Source organism: Rhipicephalus microplus, chromosome 1, assembly GCF_043290135.1.
Source record: "Rhipicephalus microplus isolate Deutch F79 chromosome 1, USDA_Rmic, whole genome shotgun sequence".
In the NCBI taxonomy this organism is placed as follows: Eukaryota; Metazoa; Arthropoda; class Arachnida; order Ixodida; family Ixodidae; genus Rhipicephalus; species Rhipicephalus microplus.
In genome coordinates, this window is record NC_134700.1 from 90,552,696 (window position 1) to 90,579,250 (window position 26,555).

Genomic DNA, 26,555 nt, shown 5'->3' on the forward strand with positions numbered 1-26,555 from the left:
ACGCCACGCACGCTTTTTCTGCCTCATGAAGGTACTGCAATTCCACCAAAGAGCCCATACTTCGTCAATTAGCTTTCAACAATAACCTACTGCGTGCACAGCTGCTATCTAACGTTTGATGTAATATGTTACTACAATGCTAGGAACGAGTGAAACCTAAAATTATTTTATTGGACACATTGCACTCAAGAAGATCGTTTGACCAAGTATCGTCTCGTAGGGAAGAAGCATGAAGAACAAGCAAATTGAAACAGTGCCGGCCAAGATGACAAGATTTAAAACATCTGAAATGTTTTAAATATTTTCATTTTGGCCGGCGCTCTTTCATTTCGATCGTTCTTCACATTTCACTCAAGTCACTAAAGTCTATATGTCAAGCAATAGTTCCACCTCACCAGTCCACACCTCCTCGTCTGCAGACTCTCCACTGCTTTGCGCACGTGCACTACTTCTTGGCGCGAACGCTGAGGAGTACGCTTGCATGGTTCCAACTTTTCTTGTCACTGTGTCAGGCAGGTCATAGGTGTGGCAGCACTTTCCAAGACGGCGAAGTCCGCTACGAACACTTAAGACCGCATTTGTGCTGGCAGTGCTGAGAGAATTTCTGAGTTTTGTCTTAACCACGCTTAGTTGGCTAAAAACTCTTTCCACTTCTGCGTTTGAGTGCGGCAAGGAGAGCACATCAACTGCGAGCTGCGCGACCTCGTGAAACGGGTTCGAGCCAGCTGCATCACGGTACGCAGTGGCCTCGGACCAAAATGCAATGGTGTCGGTGGTGTTGGCCCAGCCCACCAGGGTCAGCTTCTTCCACTGCGCGTTCACGAGATCTATCTCGTTTGGTTGAACACCGAAATGTTCCGCCAGCTCCGTGATAGGCTCCTTGAGTACTCGCAAGCATGCTCCCACAGACAGCCGTGCCATGCCCTGCAATATCTTGAAGTTCGATGGCAGACGTTGCCGGAGCTCATTTGACAGCTTTACTGTGAAATTAACGCATCGCTGGCGCACAAAGTCAACTTCAGGACCAGCTGGTAGCGTGCTCGCCAGTTTCTCGAACTCGTATCCCAGGTATGGCTTGGGGTCCAGGTGACCATCGATAGGCTGGCGCAGCGGATCTATCTTCGCCGTTGGAATGAGCACTTTGCTGCAAACCATCTTAATTAGGAGCGTGAGGTCTTCAAGAAGCTTTGCGGGATCCGCGTCGTTCCTCTCGTAGGCCTTGTTTGTACGCTGAACTTCTCGTAGCATTGGTCGAAGGTAGAGTAGATAAAGCTTATTCAGCGGATCAGAGTACATCTGATACAGGAGCTCTGCGGTGTAGCATCCTTCCGTTGATCTGGCTTGTTCGAAATGTTTCAGCAACATGTCCCATTGATCGAGGACTCTGACGACCGCTGGCTCCAACGATATCCATCTGGTATCGCACACCCTTGGAATTGATAGTGGTTCTTCCCCATCGCAGAGGCTACGGTAAAGTTGACTGTACGCGGCTTTACGCTTTGAAGAATGGGAAAACCACATGTGGGTTTCGCGCACCAAGAAGTCCACATTCCTGGGAAGCGTTCCCTGAACAGCGTGGGAAAGTGCGAGTTGCAAAGAATGGCAAATACACCTTACCATTATCAAGTTCGGGAGTTGCCACTCACGCTTAATTGTCTCGAAAATACCGTTGTTGACACCCGTATTCACCGAGGCGTTGTCAACTCCAATGCCGAGGAGACGCTTCTTGTCAAGTCCCATACGCGTGAGGAGGTTTTCCAATGCCCTGACGATTGTCACAGCTGTGCCATCGTCCAATTCGATAAGCGCAAGAAACGTCGTCACAATGCTCTTCCGAGCAGCACTGAAGTATCGCACCACCACACCCAGTAACTTAGTGATCGAAATATCTGTACCCTCGTCGATTATCAGGCTGTATTTTGAGTCACCGATGTCAGCCACCAAGAGATCCACGAAATGCGGAGATAACACATTCACTATGATCTTCGTGCATTTGCGCCGGTGCATGCGCATGCCTGCTGCACTTTTGCTGTCCATGAACTGTTTCTTGCAGAGTTCTGTCAGGTGGTCAGCGGTGAGGAATGCAGTGTGCTCGCATATAAACAGACAAAGAGCTGCTTCACTTCTGCCGCAGGAAGACTCAGTTGCGGCTGAATACTGCAGTTTCTTCTGCCGAGAAGAACTGGAGTATGGTTCAGATGACTTCTTGTGCTTGGTGGTGGCGGCATGCTTCTTGATATCGCACAGCTTCGCGTAGAATTCGCTCATGCAGTAGGCGCATGATGCTTTTGTTCTTTCGCTCTCCACAGGACGTAGCCAGCCTTTAAACTCGGGCAGTGATTCCCAACTTTTTCGATAATGCTGCTCATACTTTGGAGGCATGATTAAGCTAGAGCGAGCGAGTCGGCACGCTACACCTAGTCCTTGAGTGTACTGGAAATAGAGATGTGTCGCTCAGGAGTGAACGAAATCTTTTGAGCGGCTGTTTTTTCTACAGAACGAGTGATCTGCGGCTCAGTGAGCCATGGTGAAGCAACGCTACCACGTGTTGTAGGTTGAACCGGTTGAACCACTTCGTTTGAGTTCGTGTTCTCTGAAGGGGTACGCTGGGTAGACCCCCGCAGAATCGGCCATGAACATGCCCGGATTTCAGAACCCGAGGAGCGAGAGGGATGGTGTGAGAGATAGGCTTGCCGATGCTCGCGGAAGCACGTGGCGCACAAGTGCGCATTCAGAACTTTTAGCATGGGTATGGTGGCTAGCCACCATAGCATGGGTGTGCATTAGCGAGGGGGGGGGGGAGACATCCAGGCTCCAGCAGTGACGAGCGCAGGCATCGTTTCTTTCGAGCTGCCTGCATAGACAAGGTATTCGAAATTCCAGGAGGAAGGGGCAAAGGCCAGCTTTCCTGTAGCTTCCTCTCCATCCTTGTATTTTCAACGAAGCGAAAAAAAGCGCTTGGTCCGTCTCTTTCACTGTCCGGTGTTCCGCGCAGTTTTTTTTTTTTCGCTTCGTCGATCATGTACCAACCAGCCCAAAACAGCCAGGTGGCCACATTGCACGCACGCTAAAGATCGCAGCGGCTCAAGAAGCTCGATCCTGTGTGCCCTGGCCTCATTTTTGAAGCTCGTTCCGAGCATTCCCCAGTTCTCATTAGTTTCCTAATATTCTATGTCTGTTTTAAAGGACCCCTGACACAAAATTTGGAAGCTTGGTGTGCTTGCGACGTTTGAGACTCTTGCATGCACTTCTTAACGATTATTAGGGGTGAGTGCTGCCTGTAAAATATTTCAACTTGGTTTTAAAGCGAAGGTGTGTGCTCATCCGAGTATTCCGGTAAAATCGACATTTTTTGTGGTTTTACGTAGACAAAGGCTCCCCTTGCGTGGTTGCAGAGGTCAAGCAAGTATTGTGGGCATCGGAGATTCCGAGAACGTTTTCGGGGTGAGTACAATTCGCCGACTGGCTCCCGGCGAGGACTATTGTTCGTCACCCCTCTCGCTCTGTTGTCGGGCTGCTCTAAGGTGGTTTTCGCTGCTTACGCCAGGAATGCTCTTCTTTTTCCTGAGGGGAACACGCTCAACGCACCCACATCGTTCTATTCTTCCCCACTCTCGGGTCACCCTATTTGGAAACCGCACGTTCAGCGTCACCGAAGCTTGAGCGCATGTAGTCTCAGGCACTGCCCCGCTGTGCGGCGCTAGTTTCTTATGGTATCTAGGCGGGCGTTTTGAACTGAAACAAAATCGTCCTCAATTAACGATGCTAGCATCAATTATACGATGCGTTAGAACATTTACGATTGAATTTTGGCATTACTAGACGCAAAGCTACGGATTACTGTAAAAAAATGTCGAAAACAAAACTTTTCCTGTCAGTAGTCCTTTAAACATTCAATTTCAACTTTTCAAAGTCTCCAAAAAAGTCGCTAAGACTCCAAAGTGATAAAATTGTCGCTAGCACGACTGAAAAGGCGCTAAATTTAGCGACTTTCTCGCTAAGTTACCACCACTGCTTACGATTCTTTGAGGGCTTCTGCGAGAAGCTTCCTCTATGGCGAGAAGTGTTGTATTGGAATGTTGACTCGACCAATGACTCGACTTGACTTACTGCAGGCCCATAATGATGATGATGATAGTTGCGTCACTTTAAAATGGGTAAACAGTGTCGTAGACATCCAGATTTAAAAGCACCTTGACTGCGCATGGTGACCGCATTAAGGTACTGCTTTTTTTTTGTTAGCACCACCACAACTTCAGTCGCCCATTCGTTTTCCCACAGCGTTCTAGTTCCAATGCTGCTCTATTCACGATAACCTAGGCCAGCCCAGTCGTCAGCATGGTCAGTTGTCGTCTGCTCGATGGGACCGTGCGGCATTGCAACACTGGACACTCGAGAATAACGTGCTCGCTATTCACAGTTTTCACGCCTGCATTCATTTTGGAGCCGACACCGTTTATACTCGCACCAAACTTGGTCTGCCGCACGTGCGTTCATTGGGGAAACGGGTCAGACCACAGTCAGTGCGATATAATTCCGTATGCACGTCGGCGGTAGATCACGACCAACGAAAACGTGCAGGCAGAAAGTTTGGCCTACGATCACTTACAAAGTAAATAAATAAATAATAAATAAAAGAACACGTCTTTCTCGTGTTGGCTTGAAGTGCTTCCTCGTGTAACTATCTCATTTTAATGATCGAGAAGTACTTTACTATTATGACTCGAAAGTAGGCATACGAAATCCCGTGGACTTATTCGTTAACAGCCAGAAAATTAACCAAACACGAATTGCGAAAGCTGCATGCACCTACGAAACATGCATATCCTCAAAACGTCCTCGAGCAGACGATATCAGGACAATTCTTCGTCCTTAAAAAGGTCTCAAAGGGGCATTTTGGGGATAATCCTGCAAGTGTCGACTAGAGGACCAAATGAGGACGTCCTGAAACTGCCGAGGACGTTTGTACCATATGAGGACGACCTCAGGTCGTCGAGTGTTGTCTGGGGGCACTTGTAAGGAGGCTCGTGCGGCGGTGGCACGGCTACCATGTTACTTCGAACCAGAAGTCGATGCAGACGGGCGCCGTAGCCCACAATCCTTAGCGTGAGCCGCGATTTTGCTATCCACGTATTTGATTGGTTCGTAGCGCGTTTGGGAGCTTAGCCCACTTGATCGCGTTAATCGGTGGATAAGTTTTCCCAGCTGCACATATATATCAGCATCTCTCGAGAAGCTAATCACCCACTTTGGAAATTGTCGTCCAATGGTTTCGGCACAACACACATAGCACACACGGTGGGCGGCTGTGCGAATGCCGCCCCCCGCTCCGCTTCAACGCCCACTGCTTGAACTGTTCTTTGAAATGCCCGTGTGGACCCGAAAATTGGCAACTTTGGAACCTTCATGCGGTTACGGAGGCGCGCGCACTCCACCTGATCGTGTAAGGAGGGGTCAGTGGGCCGTGTCGCCTTATGGCAGACAGAAACAAGGTGCCTTTCTTCAAGAACCACTACTACCACTACTAAAAATACGCGGCCAGAATGAAATAAAATGTGGGTGTGTACCGAAAACGGAATGATTGAACACTTGGAGAAGTTCCGAAACATTATATCTCGATCCCCCCCCCCCCGCCTCAAGATATTCCCCTCTTTAAAAATGTCGGAAAAGAACCCTGCTAGACATATCCAAATGGTTTATCATTTCCATGCATGTCGACGCTTCGCAGAATGGCAGCTGCGGCGGCGAGCACGAGTCGGCCGTGCCGGAGTCTAGCCGTGACGGCGTGCCGTGGGAGCGCGAGGTGGAGACCGTCCGGCTGCACTTCGTCAAGTTCGAGACGCGCCACATCGAGGCGTGGCTCCGCTTCGTCCAGGAGGAGCTGCTGCGCGACGGCAGTCCGCCGCGGCTGGGCGGAAGCGTCAAGCTCACCGGCGGGGGGGCCTTTCGGCACCGGCAGCTGATCGCCGCCACGCTGGGACTCAGGCAGGTGCTCGCTTCCATGCGCGGTTCGTGCTTAAAGCGCCTGCGAGATGGGTCGGCCACATGACCTTTGGCGTGCGCAGCATTCTCCATAAAAGGGGCATTGAAAAGAAAAACGATTTTTTTCATATTAGTCAAGGTACTCATTTTGAAACGGCGCAAAAGACAAAAGCCACAGAGGTGAGTGCTTTATCAAACGAAACAGAAAAGTAAAGGGAAGAAGGAACATGCGTGTGCAGCCTATTGCACATGACAAAAAGGCTATAGTGTGTTTGCACACCGTCCTTTGCGTTGCTCGAATTCGAGTTGAGTTCCTGAGATGATACCTATTGGTGCAACTAGTCTGTAGTCTTTTTGTCATTAAAGGCCAACTCCGGTGATTTTTTTACCATGATAGGGTAATGGTGCTTTTATGGTCCCGAGACACTCACACGCGAGCTGGAATGCTCAACAGTTTTAAAAACAGTTTTTAATATTCAGTCAAAAGCAGTAGATTTGCAAGTTTTTCGCTAATTGAAGCAAGATTATAGCTTTCATATCTGAGCCCTGGAGGCTGTCGTTCTGTGCCGAAGCTGAGCCCCCAATTACGGTATGATGGACACCACCGCATTTACTTCTCAGAAGCATTTTTCGCCTTGAAAGACTTTTCCGTGATTCCTGCCCACTTTCCAAGATGGTACATGCCACTATAGCACGGAGCCGCTGGATGAAAAAGCGCACGGCACGGCCCGCCATGTCAAGCGGCTTTCAATGGGAGAGCGCGTTTCAGGCGTTGTTGCAGTTGCGGCCGCTGCAGCGCGACAGGGCGGGGACAGGAAGGAAGTGGAAACGAGAGGTTGCAGCTGGTGCAACAGTCGCAGCTGGTGGTTGTCACAACAGAGACCCACTCAGTTGTTTTAATCAGTGTTTTCTTTTTTTTTTTTGGGGGGGGGGGGGGGGTATCACGCGACGTGAATAGATGACGAGGGTAAACGGCACATTCAAACATGATAATCATGACACGGAAGTCATGTACAACACCGTTTACCCCTACCTCGTAAAGTTGTGCTAATTTTGTAGTGACATATCAACATTTCTCTTTCATGCTTCGCATATCATCGATTCCCACTGTATGTCGATCTACCAATTTTTTAAATCTAATTTATCGCAGTGATGACATATCACGTATGTAGTAGACTACGAGGCGCTATCTAGTTAAAAAGCCAATTGTTTTTTTGTGTATGTAGAATCAGCTTTTTGCTTTGAGGTTGAAAGAAAAATCTTCAATGCACGTAGCTGAATGATATGGCACTGAATGCGTGACAGTCATTGTTCTGTTTATAAAGACGTGTTAAACTAAATTATTTCGATATTAGTGACATTTATTCCGCACCTTTGGAACTAATCTTTAGTACTTATTTTATATGCTGTTTTTATATGCTGAGAGCATATGAAAGAAACATGATTTGAATATTTTCCGGGTTGTCCGGTACATAGTGTGCCCAAAGGTAATTCAGCTTCAAACGCTGGATAAAAGTGGTTTCTACACAAACATGGTGACGTTCTCCTCGTAACTTTATTGAAGAAATACATCATTAGAAGTGGCATTCAACTTTCTTCATAGTTCTTACAAGGCAGGACAACTTGTATGTGTGTATATATATATATATATATATATATATATATATATATATATATATATATATATATATATATATATATATATATATATATTGGCAAACACAATCTTCAAATTGCATGAATAAACTCAAGCTATATTTATTTATGCGTGAGATTCACTTCCCCAGTTTTTTCTTTATATACGGCCAGGTCAAGTGACAACCTCGTTTTTATGTTTACACATCGCAAAACCACGGCTGCTGCAGGGCAGCCGAGTACACGTGCCTTCATTGGAGCGAGCACAGGTGCCGATTGGTCGACGATACATAGTAAAACAAATAAACAGTAATGAATGACAGAACCGCATGGCGGATACTGCCAGAAGACAAGCGGGTTGGAGTGCTATCGGCATTCACAAGTGCCCGTGGAGAGGATAAAATGAAAATATCGAACGAATGGCTTTATTGGCAATAGACACATCAGCCGAAAGTTGGGCGCACAAGACGGAGGCAGAATGAAACAACAATAACAAATAACGTGAAAAGTAAACAGAGACGAGAATAGCAGAGCGTGTATGCCATTTTTTTTTTCTACCGCAGCTTTTTCCAAAACAACCCTCCTCACAATCTCCCAATAAAAGGCTTGCAACGTGTGTGTCAGTTGCCAGCGTATATTTGTTTCAAATATAAACTCATCTTGTCACCCACCAGCTGCTTTTCGGCACATTTTTGCCTCCACATGTTTTGCTGATCTAAATTTTAGTCTGTGTGCCATTCCGCAAAAGACCACAGACAACCGAACTTCTTCAATGGAAAGGGTGCTCGAGCTGTTTTACGAAAACGAACATCAGTTCCACATGGCCTTGTGGAAGATGCATGACACCACAACGCGGCAGCGTTCAGAAATAACCGGAACTATTGGCAAAGGTGCTAAAGGCTTAATGGCAGGCATTAGAAGAAAACTAGAGATAAGCCGGGAATTAGAAAAAAGCTAGAGATAAGAGAAAACAGGAAGGGGTGTTGAAACTCCTGGATGCAACAACGTTTGTAGCCAGCGGTGGGGGGGGGTGAATGTAAACATATGCTTGTCGGATGCGGAACGGGGCACCTTTTGTGTGTGTGTGTGTGAGTGTTGCCAACTAATATGCACTCACTCGAACATTCTCCCTGAAAAATATCGCCTACCAAGCTGTGAAGCTATGGTCAACTGGTTTATTATGCAAAGGTGTAAAGAAGTAAAAAAATTTAAAAAATGGCAGGATAAGCCCTAAATTAAGAATAAATAAAATATTTTCATGCAATTTGTTCAGATTATGTGTTCACTGTTGAATGTAAGGTTGAATACGTTGCACTATCATAAGACCGTTGTGACAAAAAGAGACGAAAACACTCATAAGCACAGAAACGCAAACAGTTGTGTGTGCTCACATTTTCCAGCCTTTCATCTCTCTTCGTGTCTCACAGTTTTCATAATATTCACTTCATAACTGCTCACTCAATTGCCAGCACTGAAGTTACAGTTACTGAAATTTCAAAGAGGCTCGAGTCCACTGTCATGAGATCACACACATGCTAAGTATATTTCGTGGCTGTTGCATCTGATACTGCATTTTATGAATAATATAGACATGTGTGGAGGAAGCAAAAAGGTCTATCTTATTTTGTGCTAAATGAACAGTGGCAACTGTAATTGCAGAGGTTGCTTATTCTAAACAAAATGATTAAATCTGAAGCAACGTTTTCTGAAGCGACATAGTCCCATTTACTATAATGAATTTCGATGCATTAGGAAAGGTGTAGCTCTTCTAGATCAGTTAGTTGTGATCTTGTAGGATCCGAGTAAAATGTGCTCACAATACTTACTTCCGCGAAAACTGATCGACGTGCAAGGCTCCATATCAGGTAAGACAAATACCCAAAATTTGCAAGGACTGCAGGTTTGTAAAAGCAAGATTCGTAATTGCCTGGTGGGCACACGCTAGACAGATATTAAAAATTTTGTGGGTCACACACAGATGCACGCGCTCAATTGTAACTACCGCAAGCGCGCCACGCATGCGCATCTGTGGGCGCTCGTCGTAAAAACTGTCCTCTCCCCCCCATGTGGCGCCGCAGCAGTGGTCCGGGTACCTGTCACGCCGAATTCGGAGCACGCGGTGGGCCGTACCCGTGCGCTTTTTGATCTAGCGGCCGTGCGACTACACTCACTACAACCCACAGGAACACACTCAGCGTAGGCAAACGGCATGATGAACACAATGTTGAAATCGCAAGTAACTAAGTACTTATGGTAACGGCAGCACTATACAAGAAACAAGAGTAAAATGGTAGGCCTTATGGCTGACCTGCGACTATGTAAAATCAGTTCCGAAGTTAGCAGTGCTTGCAGAGTGCCACCGCTGCTGCCGAAATAACACCACTGCAGGAAAAATGTTTTTTTATCTTTTTTGGTTGCAAGTGACGCCTGCGCAGTGGTATTCTGGTATGGGTCGGTATTTGCTGATGCATTTATTAATTTTTTCACTCATACGATTACAACAGCAAGTAGGGATGATGCTTGCGAGTACATTAAAAACCTAACTGTTCAGTGATCGTACTTATCTCCTACCACCGCCCACGATGTCTCATCAACAATAGCAGGTATTAAAAATGGTACCAGTTGTGATGTAGACAGAATTCAAATATGCCTTGTTAAGAAAGTCTGTGATGTTATCGCTCTTATTTTGGCACATATCTTTAATGTCTGCTTAACAAAGTTCATTTTTCCTGTCAACATGCAAGTGGCAAAAGTGGCTCTACTTTATAAGAAACGTGGTCGAAATGATTTAGGTAATTATAGACTTGTTTCACTTTTGCCTGTGTTCTCAAAGGCCTTTGAAAAAAAATGGCAGCATATCCACGGAGTGAATGATGGAGAGTGGGGCGAAAAATTCGTCCGTCCATTCGTTCTTGCTTCCATCCGTCCATGCGTCCGTCAGTGTGACCGTCCATGCGTCCATCAGCCCATCTGTGCGTGCGTCTGTTCATGCGTCCGTCCCTGCGTTCGTCCATGCAGCCGCCCCTGCGTCCGTTCATGCGTCCACCATGCATCTGTCTGTGTCCATTCGTCCATATATTCAACACTCCAAGTACCACCATCTCGCATCTTTTCATCATATATTCCCCATATAGAAGCACCGCCATCCAGCGGACATTCCAAGGACTAAACGAGAGGTGGCACACGCACACTTTCTTACGGCTTGCGCTTCGGGTCCACTTCCCACCTTTAACCACCTCGAGTTCATGGTATATACTAGTTCACTGTATTCATGGCACTGTGGCCAAACGCTCCCTAAACCTTTCGAAGACTAAGGAGGTTACGCCCAGCGAGTATGACGTAGCAAACTTTTTTAGTCAGATAGTGCTCAATGTACATGCCAATGGCTGCTAAAGGGAAATGAGAGGCGGAGAATTCGGCTTTTACTTTCTTACGGCTTGCGCTTCGTATCTACTTCCCAGTTTTAACCACCTCGAGTTCATTCATGGTATATACAAGTTCATTGTATTCATGGCACTGCGGCTCAACGCTCGCTAAACATTTCTAAAACCAAGGAGGTATAAGCCCAGCGAGTATAACGTAGCAACCCTTTCTTGTCTTCTGTGCGTTGTTGAACAATAAAAAATTCGCAGCGTGCGCGTTAACTAAAAACCGAATTCTCCTGTCTCTCATTCCCCATTAGCAGCCATTGACATGTACATTGAGCACTATTTTTTATTGTTCAACAACGCACAGAAGAAGTCTCTCACCGGCACCACCTTGGAGGTCAAAATGTTATACTTGTTACATACTACAGGGGAGGAATGGGTGCCGCTATAAGGAGCTTCGCCCCTAAAACTTTTACGCACTTGAATTTCAAGCTTTATTGAAAAGCACAATTTACAGTAGACTCTCAGTAAAGGGAACCTGAAGGGACCAGGCAAATGTGTTCCATTTAATAGGAGTTCCGTTTACTGAGAGGTGAACATAGGTGCACAATACAAGCCTGAAACCAAGTGTTGCAGAGGCAATAATTCTATTTTCCACTTACTGGGAGTTTCCGTTTTCCATTTACTTATAGTTACACATAGTTTCGTTTTCCATTTACAGATTTCCACTTACTAAGAGTCTGCTGTACTTACGCCTAGTCAGTATGGATTTAGAAAAATGAATCTGCCGAGCTGGTACTTCTGAAGCAAAAAAAAAAGTACATACTTACAAAATTCGAAAAAAAGCACTCATTCTCGACATTTTTGTTAGTTTTACTAAGACCTTTGATTTAGTTAGCCATAAAGTACTACTAGATAATTACTCGGTTATGGTATTCGAGGCCAGGCCCTATCACTTATGGAGTATTACCTATCCAGCAGACGACAAGTTGTATCCATGCTGTACTATGTGGAGTGCCGCCAGGCAGCTTATTGAAACCACTATTATTTAACGTACATATTAACAATATCATAAATATTTCCTATGAAGCCAAATATATCATATATGCCAATGATACCAGTATATTCTTTTCAGGGCATGACATCAAAGAGCTTAGAACTTGTAATGAAACAGTGATAATGCTAGGAAGATAGCAGCAAATGGTATGCGTATGAAAACAATACAAAAGCTGTTATATTTCAAGCTAAGAACAAAATAATTCCAACTTGCCTTGATATAATACTGAGTACTCGTAAAATTGAGATAGTTAACTATTTTAAATGTCTTGGCACAATTTTTTCAAAGTACATGATTTAGAATTATCATGTGCGATATGTCTTGCAAAAATTAGCTCTGGTAACAGGTGTAATTATTAGATCAAATTCGTTACTTGCTTCTAAAAATATTAGGCTTTTGCTATGTTATTCACTTTTTAACTCTCATTTAAACTATTGTAAATTGGTATGAGGTACAATGACAGCTACTAATGCTGATACATGTAATATATACATGCTTCAGAAAAAATGGAATACGCATATATGTAATGCTCATTTCAGGGCATCCACTAGACCCTCATTTTGTAGCTCAGGAATCATTAAGGTGCATTAGCTATATAGTTAAGCATTATGCCGAAAATTCAGATTGTAAACTTTTAGGCACGTGAAAAATCTAAGCATTCTAGCCAACCTGCATGCAAGGAATCAAAACTACCCCACCCGTCCTGGAGAAAAATGGGAGGTTCATATAACACGGTTAAACTCAGGCAAACAGTGCTTATCTTACGCTCTTTCAGCTTTTTTAAATCACTGTGACCTGAAAGGTTTTGACGTAGTATTCAACTGTTCATACCATGACATCTGTGAATTATTTGCAAATGTGTAACACTTGATCTGTAAAATAATAGCACACTCAATTATATATTTTTCTCAGTCACAAAATAAAACTCTTAAATATCTTTTTTTTTTTTATGACATATAGATGCTTCTGTAATTGTGATCTAAATAGTGTATAATGTTGTATGTCTTTATGTCTGTATGACTTGTATGATCTATGTCTTTTTTATGTATCGTATTGTGTGTTGTAAGGGGTAGGAGGTACGATGGATTTCTTTATGATAGCTGGCTCCCCACCGTCATCCACATAGCTCATCTTTGCTAGTGAGGAGACGCGTTCATAGAGACAGAACGAAGATTTATTTACATGATGGAAGAGAAATGGAACTGTACAGAGATTCATTGATTATGTACAAATGTCTTCGGCTTTTATAGCTCGTCATTTCCTGTACACGGCAGTCCGAAAAAGGTGATGACCACTGTTGCCGCGAATCATGTGACGTTAAGTTTCAGTGATCCACCCACCAGAAAGGGTGCAGATATTAGACCACTCAGCTGATGAGGAACACAGGGGAAATCGTCCCATGGGTAACACGAGCGCACCACACAATTACGCATCTGGCCCACGCCTTGAAGACATCACAGGGTGAGGAGGTAGAGTCCGGTGAAGGGGGGAAGTTGAACTTCTCTGTGGGGAAGATGGCCGCTGACACGTACGTCAACAGCGGTCCACGGCTGCGTTCAGCTACAGTGTTCCAGAACCTTCCAGAACTTGGCAGTTGAGGTGCTCGATTTCTGAGAGCTGCTACTACGACACCATCCCCGCTTCTGAACTGTCGGTGCTTTGTCATGACCTCGCGTAGGCGACAATGGCTGAGTGGAGAGGTTGACTCCTTTAGAACTGCAACAGTGATTCTGTCTCACGCTGTTCGACCCCACTCAACAGTTTTTCGCCAAGGTTCCGTCGAGTTCATTGTGACCCGACTACAGCAAACTGCCTGGCCCACTTGCAGGACAGCGTCGTGCGTGGTACCTATGATTGGGCGCCAATATGAGGTGAAAGCATGCTTGCAGACCAGCTCATGCACAATGGCGTGTGCTAAGACAAACTGCCGGAACAAACGTAACAGCGCCTTGTATTTTGTTTAAAGATGACTATCACATTATATTTGTTTTTTACACAGTGTAGTCATTTTGCTTTCAGTCTACAGTTCATATATGTATTAAATCATAATTACAATATATACACGTGGTTGTGGCACACTGCTCGTGAGGTGCTATATCTGTATGTTTATTATGGTGCTTCTACCGCTCTGACCATGTACTTATTTTTTTTCAGCGATGTTCTTTTTTTGTATGGGGCTGTGAACCAGTCAGGCGATTTTATAACACTACTTCTTACCACAGTTTTTTTTTTTGTATGACAGAATTAAAAATAAACTTTGATTTGAATTAGCAAAAAACCGTAATACTTTGCCAGAACCTGTGTTGTTGGGCATAACGCCACCAGATGGCACGACTTGTCCAAGTTTGTGCCTATGGCGATTGGCTGAAACATTTAAGAAGAATGGCTATTTGGGCTAGTTGGTTTGAATTCATGGTAATAAGGGCTGCAGCGCGAGCACGAAGGTGCTAGAAGAAACAGACGAAAGGCGAGGCACGGAAGGCAAAGAGGACAACACGAGCGCTGTAGAGGACAATACAGCCCTCGTGTTGTCCTCTTTGCCTTCCGTGCCTCGCCTTTCGTCTGTTTCTTCTAGCACCTTCGTGCTCGCCCTGCAGCCCTTATTACCATGAAACATTCAAGTTTACACTGTTATGGTGAATATATGGCGAAACCTGTGCAGCCCACGAAGCAAGACCACTTGCCACATCGCATACCCACCAACACAGAAAAGGAAATCACACGCTCTACCTAGGAAGCTGGTACCAGCCAAACCCACACAATCTATAGCAGACAAGCAGACATTGCAGTGGCACTTCTGCTTTGCTAGTATCAACGTCTCACACCCAATGTTGTCATTAACTCTGGCAAGCTAGGTGAACGTTTGGAGGCAAGCTATATAACTCATTTGAAAAGAATCTGCGAAAATCTCAAGCCTGCAATTTGAAATGAATGGAACAAATGTGCAAGTGAACATACCCAGTAAATATTATTGAGATCCATTGACCTCCAAAAATCGCCACAGTTGGCCTTTGAAGGAGCAGTGACACCAAATTGCAAACTTCAGATTTGGCACTCAATCGATTGCTTGGTATGCATGAGTTTTTCTAGCGAAGTATGAATGGCGTCTGTTATGTAGAAGTTATTTTGAGCGCAAAGAGCATCCAAAGTCTCAGCAGTGCATTCCCGGCCATGAGACATCTACAGTATTTTAACATATTTGATGAGCTCCTAGGTCACACTTCAGGCTCTGAGTGATGATATGAGCGAGCAGTGATGACATTGAGTATTTTAGTCTTCTCATTTCTCATCACGGTGTTTACCTGTGGTACCATCTGGCTTCCTGGTGACGGATTCACTTGCTTTTTTTTGTGGTTTATGCAGCGCGTTCGTGTGAATCCTGCATTTTCATTGTGCCGCTTTGGGTGATTTGTGATAGAGTTTTGAGCACGACTGTGATTACTTGATGCTACTGTCATCGTGAAAAAGTGACAAGTACACAGCGTTGTTATGTTTAATCAACAAGCGTGGCCCAAACGTTCATCTCCAGCTGCCTCGTCGCTGCTCAGTCCGGGGTCAATTTCAGAATCACTGCTCATAACAGGATCAAACAGAAAATGATTTGCCATTGCCGCGATTCCATATTCCTTAGTATTTTTATTGCCGCTTGTGGATGCTGATGATGGCTGCGACGAGCCAACGAGATGTCAACTGAAACTCGTGTCACTATTTCGTGTGGCCACGTGATCAGATGGGGCGGGACTGCGAGAGGAAACTGCTTGGCAGCGTTGGCAGTGGTGAAAATTGGCGAGCCTTTCACCTGTTTTGATTTGGGTTCGATACTAGTCATACTAATCGATATTACACATATTAATTCATCCTGTTGCATTATTCTTAATGAATAGTTACTAGGAAATCGACAACTTCGCATTGATAAAAAAAACGTGGTGTGCATCAAGTTGATGTCACTGCCCTTTAACAGAGGTTATGTGCACCTCTGTACCTTCTTCTTCCCTTGTTTTTCTGTTTTATTTCAGCAACGCACTAAGCTTAACCGTAGCCTCCCCCCCCACCCCCTTTGAAGGGAAACCATGCACACATCTGTGCCTAGGTGTTTGAATGCATCTTCGTTTTCACAAACTCAGCCATAGCCAGTAGAGACAAAAGACAGAAGTCAACCGGAAGTTCGCACATTCTCCGTAATGGCGAATTAGTATAATGCGAGCACCATTGCAGTACTGGGCGAAGTTCGACTAGCAGCTTTAGGAGTGATGTGCTTCCGTTTTGTGCTTCTGAACTGAGAAACCTGTCTACTAGCCTCCGGTGCTGAGCTGCAGCATGTTTCATGCGCATGTGCACTTTGTTTCTTTTTGTGGTCACGCATGCTAGCGCACTTTTTTCCAATACGCCTATCGTTTCACTGAAGCTCTTTGGCTGGCATTGCAATGACACTCGAGCCGCGTGGAGCAAATGGCATAATCAACACACTGATATGCTAGCAAAACTCAAGAGCGAACTCATTGGCAAGACTTTTGCTATGTCTCGCGGGCATTGTCGGGACAATTATCTGCTCCACTGATGCTTCTAGTGTGTACTAGAACTACTAGCACACTGTAACGTTTAGGTTCTAGGTTGAACTTTGCTATGCTTGAATGTCATATTCATGGAAGCAGGCGTTTTTATCAGTGGAGCTGTTTAGGCTTTTCGTTGCAACTGGATTGTGCATAGAGAAATGATTGTCATCATGAACAGGCACATGCTCTCTTTCTTCTCCTCATTTTCTGCCTCGCTCTGACAATACGTGTGCCAATTTGTCTTGACGTGTAAGATACAATAACTGATGGGCGAGAGAACGATATGAAGAGAGAACGAGTCACGTGACCTAAAATCATGTAACGCTGGTCACGGGACATGTTCCTGCCAGAATCACACGCACACCACGTGACATTTTCCTGTAAAACCATGTAACATTACACAAGGGACGAAAAATCACGTACTACTATTCACGTGACATATGTTCCCACCGAATTCACGTAACATTAGCTATGGGATATGCTCCTTCGAACAGCATGGAAGGCTAGTAACATCACCTAAAAACAGTAGGCATGCAACACATTTCTGGCAAAATTATGCAACACCTTTAACTTGACACAGAGTCACTGGTCTCTTGATGTCCCCATTAAATTTCTATAACATTTGTCACGCCTAATTTCCTCACAAGAGAAAATCTCGTAACACTATAGTCACTTGACTAATGTGGGGACACGTGTGGCGGGGCGGGAACATGGGCGTCGAGAGGATAATATTTTGGGGGTGCGAACCTGTTATGTATCACTGCTGGGGGAGAAACGGAGCATTTATTTAGCTTGGGGGGGGAGGCAAATACCGACGTCGCTTGAGTGGGCAAGTGCCCCTTTTGCATCTCCTTGTCGACGTCCTTGGGCTGACACGGGCTTGGGAAGGCAGCTTCTTTTTGAGGAGTATGAGCACTAGTTTCACTATTCATTACATGTTCGCACCACCAGTGCAAGCTGCACACTTCTCTTTTGTTTTGTTTTGTACGAGCAGTTGCTCTAAAATGTGCGTGCAGTGTTTGTAAAGCTATCGAGGGACTATGGTATAACTGATATATCTATACGAGTACAGTTTTCTTTTTGTACAATTACAGGCTGATGTTATGCTATAAGGAGTTTGTCAAACATGGTACCAATAACACAATAAATCTTGCTAAACTTAGCGTGAACACAAGTGTACGACTCACCAGGCACAAAGAAGTATGAACTGTACCCACCCCAAGAACTTTTTATGACAAACAATCATTGTCCTACAGACTACCTTCTTTGTTAAACTTTTTTAACCACAAAGATTTCGATCCTTCCTCTAAACAAAACTGTCAGATTAAACACTTCGCCCAACTGATACATTATCCTCAATGATACATCTCTCAGAATTTATGCACTTTCTTTCCTTTTTATTATTGCTTTTCATGTTCATGCCACTTCATGACCATACATTTGAACTACTTTCTTTTTATCTTAGCACTGTTTTCATAAACTTTTTGTATTTCTTATTTGTGATGTTATACCTATATGTTTATTTCATATTTGTTGTGCATGATTGACTGCCATTCCTGCCGCTTTGTCAACTTGTGAACGGGGTCAGGACCTCGTCAAGCTCTTGAGCTTTTAGTCCTGTACTCCACCTTATGTAAAGGAAATAAAATGATTGATTGATTGATTGATTGAGTACATGCCTTTGTAGTTAAGAAGCAACTATAGACCTTTCCACAGATGGCTTCCTGGGCACCGTCATATTACTCTATAGGCTGCGATAGATAGGTGTGAGCCCCCAAAAGTGCACTGCCGATGATATGATTTCGGCCTTTGAACCCTTGCACGCTTCCCAACATGGCGGCGCTTTTTTCTCTCTTGTGATAATCTGCCCTTCTCAGTACTTGGTATGCTTCACTGTAGCTTCTGAAAACACACGACTGTTGTATGCATCACCGCAGCTCGAGTAAGCTTGACTTCTTGACATGTCTACGTAGTAGAGTAGCCAACTTCTGAAAATTGCTACTAACTGCAAGCGAATTCACGAATCAAAGCGCTGCTTCAGTACTGCGAGATAGCATATCGACAGTGGTGCCTTTAATTAATGCCCTTATAGACCTACAATCGTGACATAACATCTGCGAGGTCACTCTGTGAGAGCTTGCAGGGTCCGAACGTTTTATAGCACAGCTGCGATTCACCTTAGTTGGAACAAACTCATCTTAATGGTTTTCACGCAAGCCCACAGACAAAGTTGTATCTGAACAATCGCGTACTTCCGAAGGATTGGCCGTTTTCTTTATTCCAGTTGGAACAGTAATGCAGGCACTGTCAATATTTTTAAAATCCTTATTTAATTTACAGGCACTCCATGACTTCCTCACTAATAGCACGATATGTCATTTTGCAATGCCCCTTGATCTCCACGACCAAGCAAATACTTTTATGGAAGAGCCAGCCTAATTAGCAATGTGGTTGACAAAGTTGGGTGCTTTAAACGAGGGAATATCAAGTCAAAACGATATGTGCAAAATGCCAAATTGCAGTAAATGCCGTAACTCTTTATTATGACAGGCTGAGTGGCAGCTGCCTCTTTGTAAAAAGCGTGCCGATAAATATCACTCTCTTTCTTGTGTGATGCCCTGAGAAAGGTGGTTATGTGCAGCTTATACTACCAGTTTTAAAGTATGCAATTAACAGCAAAAAAAAAGTGGCGATATTTGTATTTTATATGGTAATCTAAAGTTGATAAACAATTAAGCTTTCATTCAGTGCATTAATTATGCTGTATTTATTCTCCTTTGGGGTAGCCTCGTTCTGGTTGACTACTTTCATTTTTTTTACAAATGAAAAAATGCAAAGTTTTTGTTATGGTTGCAGTAACTTAGAAATGTATTTCTTAATAAGCTTGGCTAACTATAGTCAGGGGTGTCCATAAAACTCAATTGTAGACTAATATAGCACAGTGTATCATTATTTCATCCCTTGCATATATACTCTTCATCAAAAGCTTTGCATCATTTTGCATATCAGTGTGGAGATGGAGGACGAACTGGAGTGCCTGATAAGTGGCTGCAATTTCCTTCTCAAGAACATCACTGATGAGGTGTTCGAGTACCAGCGGCACGGAAACCCCGAGTACAAGTTCAACAACACCGACCCCAACGTGTTCCCTTACCTGCTCGTCAACATTGGATCCGGTGTCAGCATCATGAAGGTGAGGGCATGTCATATAGTATGTGTACATTGCACAAAATCATTTCTGCTGACATTTCGCTTGTAGTGTTGCCTGCATTCTGCCTCACCAACTCCGTGTGATTCAGCAAAAGCTCTTTGTTGGTTTGGCAGCAGCCAGTTGGAGAAAAAAATTGTAAGAAGATCGCCATTGTTTACTTCCGATTGGCTTATGCCGACCAGCTTTAAGTTGAAACAATCAGTCAGCATTCTCAACATTCAATCGCAAGAGGGGCCTGCTTCGAGTTAGGAAAATTAGTCTGATACATTATTACATTAGGAAGATATTTTTAAAAGTGGACAATTGCCATTCACCCAACTTTAACTTAAAGGTTTTGGAAGTTCAATTGGATTTCCTTGGGCATTTTAGAACACAGCTATTACAATCCACTCTGCATGTCTTGTAGCATCGTTGTTTCTTATACCGCAAAGTTAAAACACTTAAACAGCTTTGCTCTATAGTAACCTTATGATTGTATATGATGATGATTGTGATGTTTAGGACGGTTCGAGCACTTTCACTACTGTGCAGCGGCACAGGAAACAGACAGGGAGACGTGTTCAAGCGTTTATATACAAAAGAAGGGATATGAAAAGTCGGTGATGTGGGCGTCGTCGGGACAACCACCACGGCACACGAGGAAGAAGAGTCCTGCGGTCTCACGACTCTTGAGCAGCGGTGGCCTCTCCAGGAGATGCCTGGACCAGCGCGACTTCGGACCTCGTTTCTGAGCTCTTGATCACCGCCCGGGCATAGCGGTTCCACATGCGGGTTCTGGCCAGTACAGCACCGTCTGTACCGTGCTGATATGCTGCTCGCCACAGCTGCGGTGCGGCAGCTCAGTCACCGGCGTTCCTCGCCTTGGACAGGGCACCGCCAGGTACGCTCGGGTGCACAGCTCATGAGCTCGCGGCCCACGTCCGAGTCTGGCGCGTCGCTCGGTACGGCTCGGCACCACTCGGCGATCCTCGATTCAGCCAGCAACTCCCCTGGCACCTTGATCTTCGGCCACCGTGGGCCTCGCCCGGCTCCGTGGTCCTCCGTGCACACGCCCGCGACTCGCTCGGCAGAACCTCTCGCTCGTCTGAGCTGAGAATTGCACACCTGGCCCGAACACTGCGAGCGCGCCTCATGCTACCATGCCACTGCGCTCTTCTTCTTTGTCCCTTAGTGCTGTGGGGTCTCGGCGAGGCGAACGCGCGCACCGCCACGCCACGCTCTTGGAGTGACGGACACAGTGAACACGGTCGGAACAAAGCACACAACATACCCGTACATACATTTATTAACTAATTTAGACGACGATATCGTCCGCCGAATGATACACCAATTTCAACTAACACGCTACCATACAAACAACATAACGCAGGGACACACTAAACACACAATAACATGATAAACCCACACTAACACACCCAACACACTAGCACATACCCAAGGCGGCGTCGCCAACGCCTGACCTTACACGCGGGACCCCGGCGCGAAGCCCGCGGTGCCGAGCACCGGGGACCCGCGCTACAGACAACCGTTCGCGGCAGCCGCCACGCGCAGAAGAGCTCGCTCAACGCTCGCCCACCACCAAGGCCCGCCTTCCGCCAGGGGCCACCACCGGCGCTGCCACTCTACCAACAGTGGTACTCAGAGCGAACACAACGCCATCTATCGCCCGGTGGTGGTCACCACCGAAATAACGCCCTGGGGCGAGACACGTGCGCCACGCGGCGCAGACAGCTTTACAGGGGGGGGGTGTCGGCACCCCCACATTCCCCCAACCTTAAATCAAACCATATCCTGAAATCAGAAATTAGCTACACAAGCTTTAACAAAAAAATGATATCGCACGACCATAATGTCCTTGCACCACGACACCGCCGCTGGTCGACACTGCTGCACTCTCCGGCTAGACTTCACCTCAGTACCGGCCCCGCAACAGCAACGTTGCCGTCGGCGCGACGATTCGTCGCTAGCGCCGACACGTCTTCCAGTTGCGACCAGCACTCACGAGGGCGCCGGACTGCAGGCAGTTGCGCGGGTCCCAGGCATCTTCATCGCCCGAACTCACGACCGCATTCCTGGCCAGCGACGCTGACGATGCGCAGGACAGCCGGCCGTGGATGACATCCCTCCCGCTGAATACATCAACAAAAAACAAAACTCGAAAGAAACAAAGGAGCGCGGCCCAGGGGAGGGAGCTTCAGGCTTTTCGGCCACGTGGTACGGTGGTTAGTACTGCTAGCTAATACATCGGTGGCGGCCGAGACGCCCATCAAAATAAAAACAAAAATCACTTTTCCTAACTCGTGCTCACAAGAAAAAAAAAGTGAGGGAAGCAGAGCGCAACACCTCAACGCTACGATCCACCTAGTTGTGCCACGTGCAACAGGCGGCTGCGCAGAGCCTTAGGCCTAATGAGTCGCTCGGCAACAACCGGCATCCACCCAGCACCCAGCCTAGGCGCAGGAGAGGCAGCCGCGAGGAGACGTCCACTCTGTGAGGTGGCCCTATCGCTCGCCGCACACAGCAGCTTACCGAGCGATCGGCGTCCACCGCCCCGGGCGGTGTCACGACGCCCCGGCGTCGAGCCGCAATACAAGTCAGCAACGACGCCCGGCTCCCTGAGCCCAAAGAGATAGAAGAAGCTATTTACAGAAAATCGGACCACCCACGAGGCTTCCGTACTCACTCGCTTCGGGCCTGGCCTACAAACCACGTGCTCTAGGCCTTGCTCACCCCAGGATGCGGACCGCATGGCTCTCGTCCTAATTCAACAACGTTTTTGAAAACTAACAACAAAAAATAAGAACACTTGCGAGCAAAAAAAAAAAGAAAGTCAACCTGCCGACAAATTGAAACACGTTACAAAACCAATCCCCTGGCTTCTCAACAAAGCACGCCACCGACGCTAGCAAAGAAGTCCCCCCTAGGCCTACTCTACTCCGGCTCTAACGAAATCCCTGTACCGAACCGCAAGAACTGTCGTCCGACACTCCAAGAGCTCCACGTTGGGCAGCCAGTGTGGGGTCTCGGCGAGGCGAACGCGCGCACCGCCACGCCACGCTCTTGGAGTGACGGACACAGTGAACACGGTCGGAACAAAGCACACAACATACATACATTTATTAACTAATTTAGACGACGATATCGTCCGCCGAATGATACACCAATTTCAACTAACACGCTACCATACAAACAACATAACGCAGGGACACACTAAACACACAATAACATGATAAACCCACACTAACACACCCAACACACTAGCACATACCCAAGGCGGCGTCGCCAACGCCTGACCTTACACGCGGGACCCCGGCGCGAAGCCCGCGGTGCCGAGCACCGGGGACCCGCGCTACAGACAACCGTTCGCGGCAGCCGCCACGCGCAGAAGAGCTCGCTCAACGCTCGCCCACCACCAAGGCCCGCCTTCCGCCAGGGGCCACCACCGGCGCTGCCACTCTACCAACAGTGGTACTCAGAGCGAACACAACGCCATCTATCGCCCGGTGGTGGTCACCACCGAAATAACGCCCTGGGGCGAGACACGTGCGCCACGCGGCGCAGACAACTTTACAGGGGGGGGGGGTGTCGGCACCCCCACAGTGCTCAGTGCTCCGCGTCGACGTGTTTGCGATATTTACACGTGACATTTTACCCCCCAGTTTAGAAAGTTGTTTCTCTTGAACAACTTTTCTAAGCATGAGGATAGAGAATGTTCACAGCCTGAAAGATGGAAAGTGTGTGCATGTTAACAGTTTCTTTTTTTCACACGCATTCAGAGGTTGGTTCACACGCAATTCACGGAGTTTACATGGAGTTCACAGAGTGTTCAGAAAGAAATAAAAGCCTACATGTGCGTAACGCTTCAAGTCTACACTCAGCTCATGTAGTCAGCTCCGACGTTGTCACTTTCTTTGATATATTTCACAATGAAGTCGTATTCCATAAGTGTCAGCGACCTTGACGTCATGATAGGTCTCGTTCTAGTGAAGCGCGAGCAACGGTAGTTCCGGTTCTTCTTCCGGTAGTTCCGTTTGTACCGTGACAGTCGCCCGGTCCATTGTGTCTGTCAAGGGTGGTCTCTCCTCGTGCTTCTTAGGGAGGTTGATGTGGAACAAACTGGTTCGGGCTCCTAGATCAACGACATAGTCGATCTCGCTCCGCTTCTCTAGTACAGTGAATGGGCCTTTCCAAGTGAGAATCAGTTTGTTGGTGTCGGAAGGTAGTAGTAGTAATACCTTGTCTCCGACGCAGAGCTGACGAGGCTTCGCTTTGCGATCATAGTATTTCTTTTGTGTCAGCTTGGCTTTCTGCAGCTCTTCTTGTGCAATTTGACACGTCTTATACAAACGATCGTGAAGCTCCATGACGTAGCCGTATGTAGTCTTCGTTTGGGGATACAAAGTTTTTCGCGTCCATAATTCTTTCAGTATTAATGTTGGACCTCTAATGTATCGACCATACAGGAGGTCGAACGGCAAAAAGCCGATACTCGACTGAGGCACCTCTCTGTATGCAAATAATAATGGTGCCAAGTATCTGTCCCAGTTCTTTGGACTTTCGTGGCACATGCGCCGTATTCTTTGCTTTAATGCACCATTAAATCGCTCCACAAGGCCATTTGCCATCGGGTGGTATGGGGTAGTTGGCAACTGTCGGAAAGACAGTAGTCTGCTCACTTCCTGCATTAGGCATGATGTGAATGACCTTCCGCGGTTGCTCACGATTTCTGGTGGTATTCCAACGCACGAGAACATTTCCACCGCGCTTCTGCTATCGTCTCCGTTTCTATGCTTGGTAATGCAACAGCGTCAGGATATCGCGTCGCACAGTCGACCATTGTTAGAAAGAAACGGTTTTCTTTGGCCGATGTCGGTTATAGTGGACCGATTACATCAATGGGCACACGTTAAAAGGGCACGTTAATCACCGGCATTTTTCCGAGGGGGACACGTCCGACTAAGTGCTTTGGCACAGTGCACTGGCAGATGTCACAAGAGCGCACAAATCGTGTCACCTCAGCCTGTACGCCCGGCCAATAGAATTCTTCTATAATCCTATCAGTTGTTCGTTTAATACCTTGGTGACCTGTAGTAACTCCCTCATGCGCTATCCTAAGGACAAACTGGCGGAGGCTTTGCGGAACTGCCAGTTAGTCAACTTCCTTTCTCGTTAGCAATCTATAGTGTCGGTGAAGTATTCCCTTAAGCAAAACATACTCTATGTTTGCTGATCGCTTCGTCATAATCTTCCCAATCGCCAAAGAACAGCTCTCCAAAGTGCGATCTTCTCTCTGCAACTTTTCAAGAACTTGTGGGGTCACATCTAGTTCGTTAGATGCCGCCACAGGTAACTTCATGTCCCTGGTTCCTCTTGTTGTCGCTGCACTGAAAGTCGGTATGTCCGGTGGCACGCTTGGATATGGAGCAGGCTCCCCTGCTGGTGCCAACTCCTTATGCAGTCTTGCGACCTTCGACAGGTGATGTGACGTGGTAGAACCAGAAAGGAAGATTACCCGTCGATGTTGCCGAGAACGACGTCATAGAGTGGCTTTTCCATGCAGAGTGCCAGTGTCGGTCCTCGAAAGAACGGAGAGTCGACGTATACCTTTGCCTCGGGAAGCTGCCTCAACGAACCGTTGAGAAGGTGTACAGTATGTGTGATACTGGTGAAATTCTTTTCCGGTACCAGCGAACGCTTGACCACGATGGTATTGCATCTCAAGTCTCTTAGCACTGTCACAGGCTGTCCTTTGAAATATCCGGTTGCTGTTAGCATCTCTTGTCTTAGCAGGCCAAGACAAATATCTCTTTTTTTTCGATGGTGCATTTTCCTCTGCTGATGAAGGGGTACAATCCAAGTTCTCCTTGTTTCGAGCAAAAGGTGCACGGTCATAGTCGGCAACAGCACTTGACGCCTCCTTGTTGCGTCTCTTTACATTTGGACTCTCATCCGCTTGAAGGCCGTGTTTCCTGCACTTCCAGCAAGACGAGGGCTTTGGGCCTTTTGACCGCGTCCAACAATCTGCAGCGCAATGACCTTGCTTGCCACATAAAAAGCATTGCACTTTTTATTTTCCGGCCTCTTTATCGCGGCTCTTGCTCGCCAATTTTGCTTTTTCGCTTGGTCTTTCCTGTTTCCCTTTCGCGATATTTGTCAGGCCTTGCGCCTCCAGATAATGGTCAGCCGTTTCAGCTAGCTGATCGAGCGTTCGGCATTCTCGCTCTTTCAAGAAGATGGCGAGTTTCTCATCACATCTTAGCAAAAACTGTTCGGACAGAGTGCTATCTCTCAATGCGTCATACGTTTTTTCTGTTTTCGTCAGGTGCTGCCAATGATCGAAGTAACAGAGCAGCCGACCAGCAAATTGTCGCCCTGTCTCGGAATTCTCAGGCTTAGCTTCATGAAACTTTTGCCGATATCCCTCTTCGGTGTACCGAAATCTTTGCAACAAGGTTTGCTTCAGCTTTTTGTAGTCTGTGGCATGCTCCGCAGCCATACGTCCTACAATACTAAAGGCTTCACCTGAGAGGCATAAGGTTAATGAGAGCGCCTACCTGTCGCCTGACCATCCTTGGCTGGTGGCTACCCGCTCGAAGCGCTGAATGTACAGGTTGAGTTCGTCGCGGCCCTCATTGTAGGAAGGAATAAGCTTGTAGGGGCCCCTGAACGCTTCGCTGCTGGCTTCCACGCGCTCTCAACCGGTTCCAACCGTCCCAGCCGTGCGCTCAGCAAGACGACACTTAACCTCC

At 46.5% G+C, this 26,555-nt stretch overlaps 1 protein-coding gene across 2 annotated transcripts in view; it reads left to right on the forward strand.

The window, feature by feature from the left end:
* Nucleotides 1-26,555, forward strand: part of LOC119178513 (4'-phosphopantetheine phosphatase) — a 181,740-nt gene that overhangs the window by 88,411 nt on the left and 66,774 nt on the right. For both annotated transcript variants that reach the window (XR_012889254.1, XM_037429719.2), the window contains exons 3-4: nt 5,729-5,985; nt 19,605-19,788. Coding sequence is in view for 1 of the 2 variants with exons in the window: in XM_037429719.2 (XP_037285616.2) it covers nt 5,729-5,985; nt 19,605-19,788 (441 nt within the window). In the remaining variant the exon portion in view is untranslated. The remainder of the gene's footprint in view (nt 1-5,728; nt 5,986-19,604; nt 19,789-26,555) is intronic.